General features: G+C 40.3%; 3 protein-coding genes across 7 annotated transcripts in view; 1 reads left to right on the top strand and 2 right to left on the bottom strand.

The window, feature by feature from the left end:
* Positions 1-23: 23 nt before the first annotated feature.
* Positions 24-5,198, bottom strand: ints10 (integrator complex subunit 10). Its single transcript, XM_020925364.2, has 17 exons — positions 4,719-5,198; positions 4,548-4,615; positions 4,353-4,456; positions 4,144-4,283; positions 3,981-4,062; positions 3,744-3,884; positions 3,513-3,684; positions 2,865-3,034; positions 2,631-2,770; positions 2,392-2,545; positions 2,209-2,291; positions 1,946-2,101; positions 1,758-1,866; positions 1,560-1,639; positions 1,308-1,470; positions 1,129-1,222; positions 24-399 (listed from the first exon to the last, which is right to left on the bottom strand). Exons 1-17 carry the CDS (start codon positions 4,845-4,847, stop codon positions 243-245), a joined length of 2,142 nt encoding a protein of 713 aa, XP_020781023.1. The 5' UTR covers positions 4,848-5,198; the 3' UTR covers positions 24-242.
* A 156-nt stretch (positions 5,199-5,354) lies between these two features.
* Positions 5,355-9,858, top strand: slc25a51b (solute carrier family 25 member 51b). Its single transcript, XM_020925400.2, has 2 exons — positions 5,355-5,491; positions 6,545-9,858. Exon 2 carries the CDS (start codon positions 6,592-6,594, stop codon positions 7,525-7,527), a length of 936 nt encoding a protein of 311 aa, XP_020781059.1. The 5' UTR covers positions 5,355-5,491; positions 6,545-6,591; the 3' UTR covers positions 7,528-9,858.
* Positions 9,858-14,158, bottom strand: part of frmpd1b (FERM and PDZ domain containing 1b) — a 26,763-nt gene continuing 22,462 nt past the window's right edge. For all 5 annotated transcript variants that reach the window (XM_055158834.1, XM_055158830.1, XM_055158831.1 and 2 more), the window contains one exon: positions 9,858-14,105. In XM_055158834.1, coding sequence (XP_055014809.1) covers positions 11,596-14,105 — 2,510 coding nt within the window. In that variant the 3' untranslated portion in view covers positions 9,858-11,595. The remainder of the gene's footprint in view (positions 14,106-14,158) is intronic.

Raw genomic sequence — 14,158 nt, 5'->3', positions numbered from 1 at the left:
TACTTAATGTGTTTAAAAAATGAATAATCAAATGCTTTTTTTTTTTTTTTTTTACAAAACCATTAAAGTTTACTTTCAAAAGACAAAAATGCATTTTTTTCATGACAAATACAGTGTTGAGTATTGAAGTTGACAGTGGATGGTGAATAGAATTAACAGTTATTTTAAGAGAATGAGAAGTGTATCTTGAAACCAGTCACTGAAACTGAATGTAAAACTTGTGGTGAGGGTTTCTGCATTTGTCAAGGAAGAGACTGGATGATGATAATTTTCTCGTTGATGCAGAATCGATGCAGCACACTGAGCAGGTTCTCTCCACAGCGTGATACTTGGCGCTCCATGGCCAAACGAAAATCTTCTTTTACGCCTTTAGTGATTCCACGAGTGACTGTGTGATGTCTGCAAGAGTGCACACAAACACAGACAAAACAATAGTGAGAAGTGGTGTTTTAAAATAACATTTCTAATAGACATCAATATGCTGAGGATCTTTTTCACAATGTCGTACTGTGACACTAAACTGAATGAAAACAGCCAGTTACAAGAGTTGCACAGAAAGTAAATGAGACAAATATACAAAATAAATGATATAAATGATTCACAAAACTTTGAAAGAACAAATATGATGACCAAAGACGGGCAGATGCTAAAATAAACAAACTCAACAGGAAATCATAGAATGGCTAACTCTTGATGTTTCAAATCAAACTGGGGGATGACAAGCTTTGGTGTTGGGGATGGAGGAGAGGTGACTGGTGCGGGAGGGGACTGTGGGAGGAGGGGCCTGGGGTACCTGTCCATCGTCTGTACCCCTTGGAGCAGAAGAGTATTTAACTCCACCCCCAGGGCAGGACTAGGGTTCCTGAGGGACAGCAACATTCAACAACTCAGTGAGGGAGCAGTCAACTGTCTCTACTTTCACAAGACAGAAAGATGGATTTTGTTTTACATCACACCCCTATTCATTTTAATGCCCCCTCCAAAAACATTTTAGTTCATGGTATGTTCCCACAGGCCTTGATTGTTAATCTATATCACGGTATTCATAAAATCACACCAACTGAACGGGAGTGTGCAGAGTCAACTGAACAATGCCAAAGAACAGGTGTTACCTGTGAATAAACTTACTTTATCAACATGCCCTGATTGGGCAGCAGCTCCAGTTGGATCCTCCCTCCTTCAGGTGTGCGCAGGTAAGCAAACTCCTCTAGCATGTCGATGTCTGATAAAAAGTATGGATTAAGGAAATCTACATCTTAGAAAATATTTTTTTTAAAGTAATAATGAGAAATGCATTCAAAGGATGCTGGTGACGTAATTGAAGAAATTCTCATATTGGAAACTGCCTTGCTGGCAGATCTTATCCACTGCTTTGAGGAAGAGGTTTTCCCCCTGTGGCCAGTCATACTGCAGAAGAACTATCACATGCCCGAGAGACAGGTCATCATGGCTTTCTGCAAAGGCTCGGAGCTAGCAGGCAAAAATTTTAATTAAGAGCTAACACAAGTGAAGTGTAAATTGCTCATATATTCAATTATATATTTTATGCATTTAAGTACCTTGAAACATGCCAACATCAGCTGTAGGCAAAAGGGAAGGATGGCTTTGCTGGTGCATGGTAGTAACCTTAGGTCATTACCTAATTTTGAAAAAAAAAAAAAATAAATTAGATATCACAATGGTGAAAAAAATAAAAATCTTAAATATTGCCTTTAAAAAGTTGATGTTTAGGATGTTCTGTGAGTTGCAAAATTTACCTTTTCTTGATTTGACTTTGTGACGGCCTGGGTCCTCTGAACTTTTAATCTGTTCATAATTTGGGGGTACAAGCCCACTAACCACATCTAGTAGTTTGTCACAGGCCATCTGAATAAAACAGTAATGTAAAAAAAAGTTTTGAGCTATACAATGTAACAGTAAACAGTTATGCTGTCTGCATACACACCCTGTACTCTCCCAGTGCATAGTGACAGGAGGCCTGTTGAATCAGAGCTCTGTGGTGCTCCAGACTGGCCTGTCCCGAGGGGCTCTGCTGCCCCGGATGAGGCTGCTGCACTGCTGCCATCTGGTGCAGGCTGGAAAGAGCTTTACGGTATTGCCCCTACAGGTCAAACATAAAGAACAGTATTTGTCAGTTTTCTTACATATGTATTTGATAGTTGTTACCATCAGAAAATGAATGTAAATGTATATACATTTGTTTTTTACCTGGTATATTATCATGTCAGTGAGGAATATTCTGAACCACATCCAGTTCTCCGTTTTCCATGCAGCACAAATCTTTTTAAATTCTGTATAAATAAAAGAGTGTTAAATGAAATACACCTAATTGAAATGTGTGTAGTGTATAAGTAGAAATGTTAATTGTTATGCTGTTTTGTAAGCATTTACCAGTCTCTAAGCCTTCATGTGAGTGAAGAAGGTCCCAGCTCTCTCTTGCTGTCCTGAAGCTCTCAAGTGTTTCTGACCAGCCAGGCATTTCAGTCTTATTAACTACAATATGTCGTCCTCTGCCCTTTCCCAAGCCTTCTTCATCATCTGAGCTCTACAATAAGATTCAAGTCAAACAAGTGTAAATATTACAAAACAAAAACATATGTATCAGGCTTAGTATTTGCATGAATTGTTACCATTGTCTTCTCTCTCCCATCTGCAAGTTTACGTTTTTTATGTGCATGTTTTAAGGCTCCTCTCTCCACCTCTATATCATTATAGACAGAGCTCAAGTCCTCCACAAGAATCCATGGTCCAGAACTCATCCCATTAACACCTGCCATAATAAAATAAAAGTTTAGTTCAAGTGGCATTAATTAAACAAAGGACATAGTAAAAAAAACAAAAAACACAATAGAACAGAGACAGACCTTGGAACAATGCAGGTTGTACGGCGGAGACATAGAGGAAAGCACTGCGGAAAAGGACCAGTGCTGCACAAATGACCACCTGACTGCAACACCGCGATAAAGTCTCTCCTTCCAAACCAGGTAAGTACAGACACAGCTCCTTTACTCTGTGCAGCATGTCCACGTAACTTCTGGTAGGAATATATCAAACAAAGCTACAAAATTAAAGTAATCGCATGCGCTTATAAAATTCAATATAAAATTCCATTGTAATTGCCGTCTCACTTCCTTATGTGTGCTTTTCTATTTAATGAAGCTTTAGAGTAGTAGTAGTAATGGTTGTTTATTTTCTTCAGTCAAGAACATAATAGACTGATACAAACATTTCACAGAAATTTATGACTGAAGGGGATTAGACTGTGTGAAATGACTTGTAAATGCATAACCCTATTTACAAATTATGATGTTAAGAATATGACTGTTAGTAAACAACAAGCAACAACTCAAAACAACTGTTGTAAACCAATACAGTTGCAGGATTTAACGCATAATGTAGTTCAAACTGTCAGAAAAAAATAGATAGCTTTACCTTAAAAATCATAACATAGTGACTGAAATTGAAAATTGGGATATAACCGTTTTCTGCCATATTTTAAAAACTAGAAGTACCTCTGTCCTTTGTCTCCCTGCCACTCACAACGTGCTCCCACGACAGACAAAATATCCAACAGCTTTTCCCAAGGTTCAGAAACAACAGAGGACTTTTCTGAAAGGCCGTCAATCACATAACGCTGTGATCCACGAGACATAGAAGGGGATTTTATAGATCCATCCTGAGGGCCTGAGGGAAAAAAGTTGTTATATGACCATTTTAATGTGACAGTTGATGATATAATTTACCTTGTATAGGAGCATCAGGTGAAGGTCCCCGCGTAACATACCCAATATAAAACTCTGCAGCTTTCAACATATATTTTTGCATTAGGCTTGTTGGCAACCGCATGTCCATGTTGTTGATAACCAAGGGAAGGACATCACAAACTAAAATGTAATAACAAACCATTAACATTAACAACCAAGTCATTAGGGTAATAAGATACAGTTACAATAAGATGATAAACACTGTATTGCATTTACCGAAAAGTTTTCTAAAGCAATTAACAGGAGACTCCACATTCTCTGATACCTCAGCGTCCAACAACGTTTCCCCAAGATTAACCTGACAGAACAAAATGACACCATTAATAAGCATGTTCTACTTCACACTTCAGTACAGTTAGTGTATGTGTTCATTACAAACCCCATGTTGGACGACAGACTCAGGAAATCTCTTCAGAAGAAGCAGCAGCATTTCTGCTTTCTCCAACGTGTTAAAACACTGCTCTGTGGCTTTTAAGAGCATTTCACATTGAACACGAGCGGGAAGTGTCTCAAAAAGCCCTGAAATCAATCATATTTTAAGTTTAATGGATAAGCACATAATATAAGACATAAACCAATTTAACTCACCTCGTAGGAACTGTGTGTGCTTATCCTGGGAGTCACTTCGTAGAGCTGCTGTGATGACACTGATCTCCCGCCAAACTATAGGCTGTTCAGGAAAGTTAATAAACCTAGAAATAACATTAAACATTACATTACAGGGTAAAACATTTGATGTTTTAAGTAACAAAAAAAGAAAATAAAGAATAAAGAAACACTTACATATCATACAGTAACCTTCCAGCAGAAGATGTCTTCTCTGCATTTCTTTCAATTGTGTACATTTCATACTGAAACGAAAGGAAGAATTTATTTCAGTAAATAATTTTCAAGGCAACACTATTTACTTACTGCAAGCATCTTTGTGTTTTTATAGAGCTAAGGTTCAGTCACCTGTATGTTGAAGTCTGCTGGATACAGGGTCCTGGCTGTGATGAGCCAGGCTTTGGCAGCACAGGGATCATCTGAGACCAATTCACGAGCTCTTTTGACTAGAAACTCGCAGTCCTTTTGCGCTGACATGATCAAATGTTTTTGATTGTCGGTGAAGAATAATTCCTCATAAATTTCTTTTTTTCCAGGACAAATGTTTTGCCAACTGCCGCTATTCACCAGGCACAATACATTTAGCACCGTTTGAGCCGCTGGCGCTAGCTGTAGCGCCTACAAAATAAAAAAAATGCATGCAAAGTTTATAATGTTCTGTTGAAACAAGAACCAACAAAAAGCCTATTCAATGTACAATAATAAATAAAACCTGCAAACTATAGCGAAACTGAAGTATGAACGCTTGATCACTTTATTTACTGACGTTCCAAACGCGGGTTGATGACGTCGAGTCGCTTGTTTGACGTTTACGTCCTTTCGCTATTTGAGCAAAAAGCTCTACATATTCCAGATGTGGCTATGAGTTTTCAGCATAAACGGCGTGGCTTACTTGTTGTCACCCCAGTCTTTGATACTGGGATTTGTAAGAGCATGCATACTGCACAGCTATGTCCTTTTGAAACACTCCCATTACTCCTCATGGCCCTACAGCATTGCGCAGGCGCAAAGGATGCGTTGCAGGGGTCACCTGCTGCTGCTTTGGGTGCAGACTGGACACGACCTACTGTGGGTGCCCAAAACCTGCAAACAGGCAAAGGATAGCGATAGGTCCGGGACAGGCAAGTACCGATCTGACAGCACACAACCTGTGTAAACTGCACTGTGCATTTTCTGTGCTCCAGTCTCCACCCATCCGTTTTGATTTTAGCCAGTTAGCATGCTAACTGTATCCCTGTCCAATGCAAGCTGTCCCCCGATTCCTGTCCGATTCCAACATTAAGTGTATTTTCAATGAACAAAGTTGACCTCTGTTTGTGTATTCTTTTGGCAAATGGTATGGTAATTGAATATTAAAATATACAGGAACCATGGGAATCTACAACCACTCCAGCACTAGCACCAGTAGTAGCGTGCAGTTATTAACATTCAGTAAACAACCACATGAGTTTATTATGACATTGCATATTTTGTTCGCTCCCCACATTAGCGACCCGCAAATAATTCACAGTGTTTACTTTAATCAATCTAAGTACAATGTAAATTGTTCTGTGGTTGTACAATAAAAAAAAAAAAGACACTGACACGTTAGATAATATAGTTCAGTGAACTGTCAACAGATCATGGAAAATCTTGTTTGGACAGTCTTCTAATATTTGTAATACTATTTTGATAAAATGAAACTGCGTAAAAATAAGGGCGTTAGTAATTGTCTATAATAAACATGTTTAGTGTGATGTCAGCTCTTTTTCATGGTGTGTAACATATACAGTGTATTTTGGTGACTGTTCTGTGACCTCCAGTAACCTTAGGGTTCAATCACCACTTAACCCTTCAGTTCAAATTTAGATAATTCCCTAAATATAGGCCAACCTTATTCTTTAAAGTTGGCTTAATTTAAACCCACACCCACACAAAACTTTACTTAATTTATATAGTAAGACTGCTTACAATAATTTAATATCTTATACATAAATGCATTATTGTACCTAATGTCCCTCAGTAGCGTTGTAGCTCTTGCTTATCAGTTTAATTGCGTAAGACCTTTTTATCAGTGAAAGACTGGTTAAAGCAGGTGGCCCAAGATTGACTTCATCAGTACAGCCATTTTCAGACTATGCTGGTTTAAAGTTAATCCTCTTTATAATTTTATGTTTTTATTCCTCTTTTTCCAGGTGCATAATGGGGCTGGCAAGGTACACTGAGTTGCACTGAGCCATTCATGGCTGTTCGCACTATGGGCTCTGAGTCAGCCCGGACTCCTCAGCCTCAGGCCACTCTGGCGACAGGCGGCAGTGGCCTGCTGCGGGAGGGGATACTCTCTGCAAGACTGGGACCTCAAGGAAAGCACTATGTGTGCGGGTCGCTGGCTGCATTTACCAACATATTGGTAACTTTTCCAATCCAGAAGGTACTGTTTCGACAACAGTTGCATGGTGTGATTGCTACTGAGGCTGTGCAGCAGCTGCAGAGGGATGGTCTGAGGAATCTGTATCGCGGTCTACTGCCCCCTTTGCTCCAGAAGAGCACTACAGTGGCCATCATGTTTGGGTTGTACCAGGACTTCTCCAGAGTCCTGTTTGACTTGGCTGGTGGGAGTGGAGTGCCTGAGATCATCACAAGAAGCTTTGCTGCTGCTTTAGCTGGAACTACTGAGGCCATTCTGACACCTTTTGAGCGTGTGCAGACGCTCTTACAAGACCACCGTCACCACGGGCGCTTTAACAACACTGCCCACACGTTTAGGACACTTCTGTCAGAGTACGGCATCAGAGAGTGCTACCGTGGACTGGTACCTATCCTCCTCCGCAATGGTCCCAGCAATGTGCTTTTCTTTGGCTTCCGTGGCCCCATAAAGGAGCAGCTCCCTGAAGCCACTAGTCAAGCAGGACACCTCATCACTGATTTTGTGTGTGGAGGATTATTGGGGGCTGGCTTGGGCATTATGTTTTATCCTCTAAATGTTGTTAAAGCCCGGGCTCAGTCTCAGGTTGGTGGAGAATTTCAGTCCTGCAGCAAGGTGTTCTTGACTGTGTGGAGAGAGAGGGGAGGCAGCTTACTAATGCTGTTCAGAGGTGCCCAGTTAAACTATTACCGATCATTGATATCGTGGGGCATCATAAATGCTACCTACGAGTTCCTGTTAAAACTCCTGTGAAAGAGATACAAATAAGTCAACTAAGGAAAAAGCCTATAGAAAAAAAGTCATTATTTAAAGGGATAAGCTTATAAGAGTTTATTGTGCAAAAAGTCATGCTAATGCACTAAGTGATTGAAAATATTTTAAAAACAGCCGTGGAGTTGCACGTGTGATGGGGGCCAATGTGATTGTGACTTTTTACTGTAGTCATAATATATAAAGCCTATATGAAGTATGTGCCAGGGTCCAAGCGACACGCCCCTTTTCCTCTATGTCCAGTATTTGGGGCAGCACCTTTTTCAAAAGTCTAAGTTGAGGCCTATTGAGTAGTTAAAGTGTTTTTGTTGAAAACATTATCACAAGTATGTGCCCAAATTCATGTAAAAAATCTATTTGTTTGTCCTTTTTGTTTTGTCATACATTTGTGGATTTGGCCATTGATGTGTAAAATAGACAAAAAACCAAATGTTGGACAATTTATTTCCTGCTTTATGCTGCCATCTTATTATAAGATTTTTTTTTTTTTTTTATCAAAGCAGCGATGAACTGTTTTTCATGACTTTTCTAACTTGCTTTTGGGTATTTCCTACAAAATCTGACAAGTGCACACTGATGTAAATTACAGTAAAATACTGAAAATTTGTCTGCTTTCATATGTTAAGATCATCATTCAAAAATAACTAGCATGCTCTTTGAATCTTTATATCACACATGAATCGTATTGAGCTGATGAGTTTACAGCTTTCCTCACACACGCTCGCCTTCCTGCCTGTAACATCTGTTGGCATAATGGGCTCAGATTTCGAGCTTGAGTAGATACAGTGCTCTTGTAGGAGATTGTTTCTCAGACCAATCTCCCATTGACTGAGGGAGCAGCCAGAGAGAGCCGGGATCATGTCCATTGGTATACAAAGTCAAGCTGTCAGTCATGTGGTTGGCCTTGTACAATTTTGTCTTTCTGAGCTTTCCAGGGTTTTACATTTTATATACATTGGTATGGTATTTCAGTTGTGGATTTGGGACAGTGTTGATGGCATTAAATGATCTTTGTAATTTCCCTGAAGCACAAAGTCAGTAAACATTGTAATGTTGACAATGGTGTCTGTGCTGGTTTGTCAGCAGATAACACAACATTCAGGGAAAACCACTGACTCATTTCATGATATATACTACTTCTATCATATTACACTGGCAATTTTATGTGAAATAATAAAAGAAAAGCTCACTTGCTCATATTGAGGAACTTATTAAACAAATTGTATGCAATCAGGAAGTGGCAAAACTGTTATGATTCATAACATCTTAAGTCTCTAATATAAAATAAAAATGCACCAACATATTTTTAACCAGTTCCAAAATAGATGTATAAGTGAATTCTTTGATTATTTTACAAAACATGCTATTATAACGTGATGGTTGTAGCTGAGACGAACAGAAGGCTCAGAGTAGAGAATAAAAACAATGACAATATTTGATTTATGTTAACCTTGTATCATCTGCCTTGAAATTAGAACCACAAAGAAAGCGTCAACATGTTTTGAACTGTGGATGTGACTTTGCAGATTACTGTGAAGATGTCGCAGATAATGATCAGATTAAGGGCAGCTCCACATGAGGACTAGATCAGAGCTGAAACTGCTGCTTTACAACGCCTTAGAGCTTGGTGTCTATGTAATCATATTTTACCAGCATCCTATACATTATAAAATAACCCTGTAGATCATAAAACATATTAACCATAATATGCCTTTTCTACTTAAGAAAGGCTATGAGTTAAATTTGTACTTAGCAGACATCATGCTGTGGGTGTTCTAGGTGGTATGATAGAATGTTCAACTGATGCCATGATGACACAAAGCACACATAAGCAAACACTGTCAAAAAAAAAGTTTTAAGACAGTCTGAAAACTACAAAATATATTTAAACATATTTCAGGAGCCTGTGATCAATACAAGCATTCGTGATTCTGTATAGGTGTTTGATTTTCAACAAAATAGGTGAGAGACTAATTGAAAAAATCTGTTGGCTAATACTAGCTAGTTTGTGACTGTAGTTATGTGTGTAAGAGACTTGTTAAAAAGCACAAATCATCTCACCTTTGTAGTTTTAGCTAAAGCAATTCTTTAGGGTCGGACTGTGTTAAAACAAAACTCAGATTTAAGTCTAACAGAGCTTCACACTCTCAGGAAATGTTGATGGCAAGTATCAGTACAAATGTCTATAACCTGTTAGTGGGTACTGTACCATGTGTTTAAACCTAATGCAAAAATCCCAGCATCCATACACAGTCTAATCAGTATACACCAACAATTCATTTCTTGGTATATTTAGTTTATTGTAAGTGGGTATGGGAAAGTGACCACATGTAACACACAATGTCCCTTTCATAATGAAATGCATTTGTGATGGTTTGACCAATGCTCACAGATGTACAAAGATTAAAACATGACTCAGGCGTCTCCATTGTTTAATAGCCTGACACAAACAGAAGAGGCTCCTGGGGGTTCAAAAGTGTTACAATAGAGTCAGCTTCTTGTTATAGCAATGACAAGGCATCTTTTCCCCAAACATGATTACTTCAACAAAATCTTGTGTCATCTTGTTAGGACATTTAGAAAATTTAGCTGGCTGCAATCTCCCCATTAGCTGTACTTTGAACAAACTACAGTCTCTAAAGTCATTACGTAAGAGCTGTTGTTGTTTTCTAATTAATTTTGGTCAGCATCTCAATAAATCCTCCAGTCAACCAGATGAGCAGGCATTATGTGATATGGTCAGCTGCTAATTAGTGAGTAATATACATTAGCAAACAATGTAATAATCCCAGACACCAGTACAGATAGGGTTTTCACATTGACAGTATATTTTATGCTAATGCCATGCAACAATGCAGAATGTTGCCTTTATTTCTTTTCTCTTTTTTTTTTTCCAAATCAGATCAAAGTTAAACATTCTAAACAAAGAAAGCACCCATTATATTTATATAAACATAATGCAGCTACTGTTGTTTTAAATGTTTGCACAATAAAACAAGTGTACAATACGTGGAGGAGTGGGTTTGATTTGCATAGCCATAAACTAAAGACAGAAACACATAGATATTCATGTTAATATCTACAGCAGTCAGTCAATGTTATTGTTATTGTGTGGTGTCCAGAGAATAGACCATCGGGGGACATTAGTGGCTCAGTGTTAGAACAGTTTAAGACTTTGGATCCTTGCTACATTTTAAGTTTAACAGTCACACTGGTGTCAAGACAAAACCTTAAACTACGCTAAATTAATCCCCTTTTTACTTCTTGGACCCAACTCACTCACTAGGAAATAAATATCTCATGGAAAAACTAGAATAACATTATAATACTGCATACATTTGGATAATGGAACTATGGGAATAAGGGAATTATGGGTAAAAACACTTCACGAAAGGACAAAAAGGTGCAATCTGTAACAGTCAAAAGTGCTCTCCCTGCTTTGTAATGTAGCCCATTAAAATGAGTAACTGTAAACAACTAAATCTATATAAAGGTGCAGTCACATACAAAAGAAATCCAGAACTGCTTTTTTGCAATTAGGACCAAGATTATTTGTAAAACTTGTCTGTAAATTATACTTCGAAAACGACAATTTACAGATTACACCTTGTGGAGTGAAAATTTGTTAAGCAGCAAAAGTAACATAATACTGTAGTTAAGAAAAAAAGATTCTCCAGTGACATCCATAGTGTTATTTTTTCACCAGAAACACCACAGACCATGGTGCAAACATTGTAAAAAATAAATACATAAATACATACACAGGTAATTCATTCTTACATACACATACTATATCATAAAATAAGATTATAAAATCCGTATGTACAGATGCATAGTCCATATGCGTCCAGGAAGAGGCCAAGTGAATAGGAATTCCTCATTTTGCGGTTGGTTTGTGGCTGTAGTATTCAGTTTGTTTTATTCAAGTTTTTGTATGCTGAATTGTGGCTGGTAACTTGGCACTATGCAATAAGAATACAGGAGGGTATAACTGTGTCTGGCTCTTGTATAGGCCCAAAGTCAAAAAAATATAAATAGGACAGGGTAAAGTTAGAATTTGAGAGGTACCGGACCAGGCGTGTGGCTAGCTGCATGGTTAGACATTTGACTTGGAGGGTCTGAAGTCTCTAAAGATTGTGTACGGAACAACTGTGTCAAAGCAAACACAGAGGAGATAAGTACAGTACACTTTTTGGCCAGTAGGCGGACACCATCAGTCTCTCCCTGGTTTTTCAGTCCTGCCCCTGTCCCTGCGCTCTCAACTGCCCCCACAAACTCTCGATACAGTCCTAGTATCTCTTTTAACTTGTCCATAGGCTCCTGGCTGTCCTCTGCAGCATCTTTATACTTCCCACTCACACTCTGGCACACTTCACAGCGACTACATGGTTTTGTTCGCAAACAGGCTGCGGATAACTGGACCAGCGCACTGAAACTATTAGACAGGGAACGTAGTGCTTCGTCTGGGGCCCAGCCAACACGTGTGGCTCGCTGACATCCAGACGCCAATCGCCTGGCCTCTGTCTGAAGAAGAGTCCTCTCAACTTCACTCATTGAAATTTGGCTTTTCCTGCTACAATAGACACCGCGAGTTGTGTTATTAGTCCCATTATGGTTTAGATCTGGCTCATCTTTCAGACCCTTTTGATCCGATTCATGGTTTAATATTTCTTGTTCAAGTACGCCTTGTTCCAACACCAGCAGGAGTTGGTCAATATCTTGTCGTAAAGTAGCGAAACCACCCTTGAGCCCACCATAGTTTTTATTAGTGAAAGATCGGAGAGGATTTCCTAGTGATGTAGTGGGGGAGACTGGACAAGAGACAAGGGGGCTAAAGTCAGACGATGCAGTGGAGAAGGTAGAGAGTGGTCTGGGATTGTCCCTCAGCAGTGAAATGAGATTAGAGTTTGAAGATGAAGTCGGAGGAGCAGGTGGAGGCACAGGGCTGGTCGTTTTAGGTTTCGTCCGGCGGGAGAATTCAAAAACAGTCATCTCCTCGTCAAAGCTGACCCCATCCTCACTGTCTCCGCTAAAGCAGTTAGCATAAACAGTCCGACACCCACACGCGTCTTTGTGCTGCTGTGGAGGAGTACTGTCTGCTAATGAGGAAGTGGGTGAATCTCCTCCTTCGTGCATGTTCATAACCCCTCGAAGCCCCACCGCCGAGTTGGGACGAGACTGTGGCTGCTCCGAAGACACAAAGCCGCTGTAGATACTGTTCAGGTTTGGGTACGACCCATTTATCCCATTGGTCTTGTTCATATGAGACGTTACTTCCTGCGCTTCTTTGAAAGTGGCTATAACGACCTGCGCCCCATCTTCTAGAAACTCTCCCTTCTTTTCTAATTTTGAGGCAATACAACCGTCCTTTTCCTTCACAGGTGTCTTGTTCAGATCTGATAGTCCGCTAGCGACAGACAGCCCAGAACCAAATCCTGAAGTGTCGCCATTGATGGAGCTGGTTGATGGGTAATCGAGGGTCCCTAAGATTTCTTGTGAGCGCGTCATGTACCACGGTAGGGCTTGTATCTTTCCTCTAAGAGCCGAAGCTGGAAGTCTCCCCCCCAGGCTGGTTGAGCTGGTGCGCAGATCTGACCCGGAGCCAGACCTTCCTGGCTCTCTGCTCTCAAGCCCCCCACTGCCTGCAGAGGTGGTGGAGGTGAGGGAGGTAGTGAGGGTGAGTGGTGCCTCTGAGTTTTTGGGTGAAAGGCTCTCGTGGCTTAGAGACACCCTTTTAGGTCCGGATTGGATTGTGCCATTGCGACTGCTCCAAGGGTAGATTCCATTTGGAGGATTAAATATACTTTTGTTAGGGTCAGTTGGAGACACAGGAGAACTGGCAGGCAAGGATAAGGGGATGAGGTTTATAGGACCAACAGGTTTTGGGGGTACTGGAGGAGGAGCTAATTTTGTACCTGAATTTGAGCGTGGCATTGAAGGTTGGCTTTTAACAGATGTGGCTATCCCATTGCTCTTTACCTCTACATCACCATTTCTATCTATAATATATTTGTCTTTAGAAACTCCATTTTCATGTGGGATCTCTTTAGTTGGCTTCAGTCCATTTTGCAGCCTCTTCTCCTCGGTTTGCAGAGCTGTGCTGGGGAGTGGTTGCTGTCTGTAGCGGACAGCGGTGATCAGCGGTGAGGAGAGAGGCAGCCCCCCTGCTCCAGAGGTGACTGACTTAAACTCCATTGTTTCTGGCTCCATCTCCAGCAGATCTGAGGAGAGGCGTCCAGAGGCATCCCCATTACAGTGGGCGTACGACTGTCCCTTTTGGGGTGATTTTGGAGGGTTGATTTTAGGCTTGGGAGGCAGCTGAGGCTTAGGGGCCACTGGTGGTTTTACCTTAACTTCAGATTTCGGAGATGGCTTTGGGGAACTTGGCTGCGCTTTGTTAAGTTGTTGATCTACTTGAGTTTTAGGCATGTCCACTTCCTTCTTGACATTGGAGGATTTACTAGCGAGGGGAGAGGGCGGAGCTTTTCCAGATGATGCAGTGAAACTGTTCCAACTACCACTCAAGCGATTAGCATTGCATCGATCAGCAAATTCTTTATCTAGAAAAAAGGGCAGATAACATAAGATTACTCTCCTTGCTGCTTCTTTTCAT

Source organism: Boleophthalmus pectinirostris, unplaced genomic scaffold (assembly GCF_026225935.1).
Source record: "Boleophthalmus pectinirostris isolate CB_2022bp ecotype Guang Dong unplaced genomic scaffold, ASM2622593v1 HiC_scaffold_23, whole genome shotgun sequence".
NCBI lineage: Eukaryota > Metazoa > Chordata > Actinopteri > Gobiiformes > Gobiidae > Boleophthalmus > Boleophthalmus pectinirostris.
Note: the sequence above shows the minus strand (reverse complement) of the source record. Positions and strands in the feature narration are given on the sequence as shown.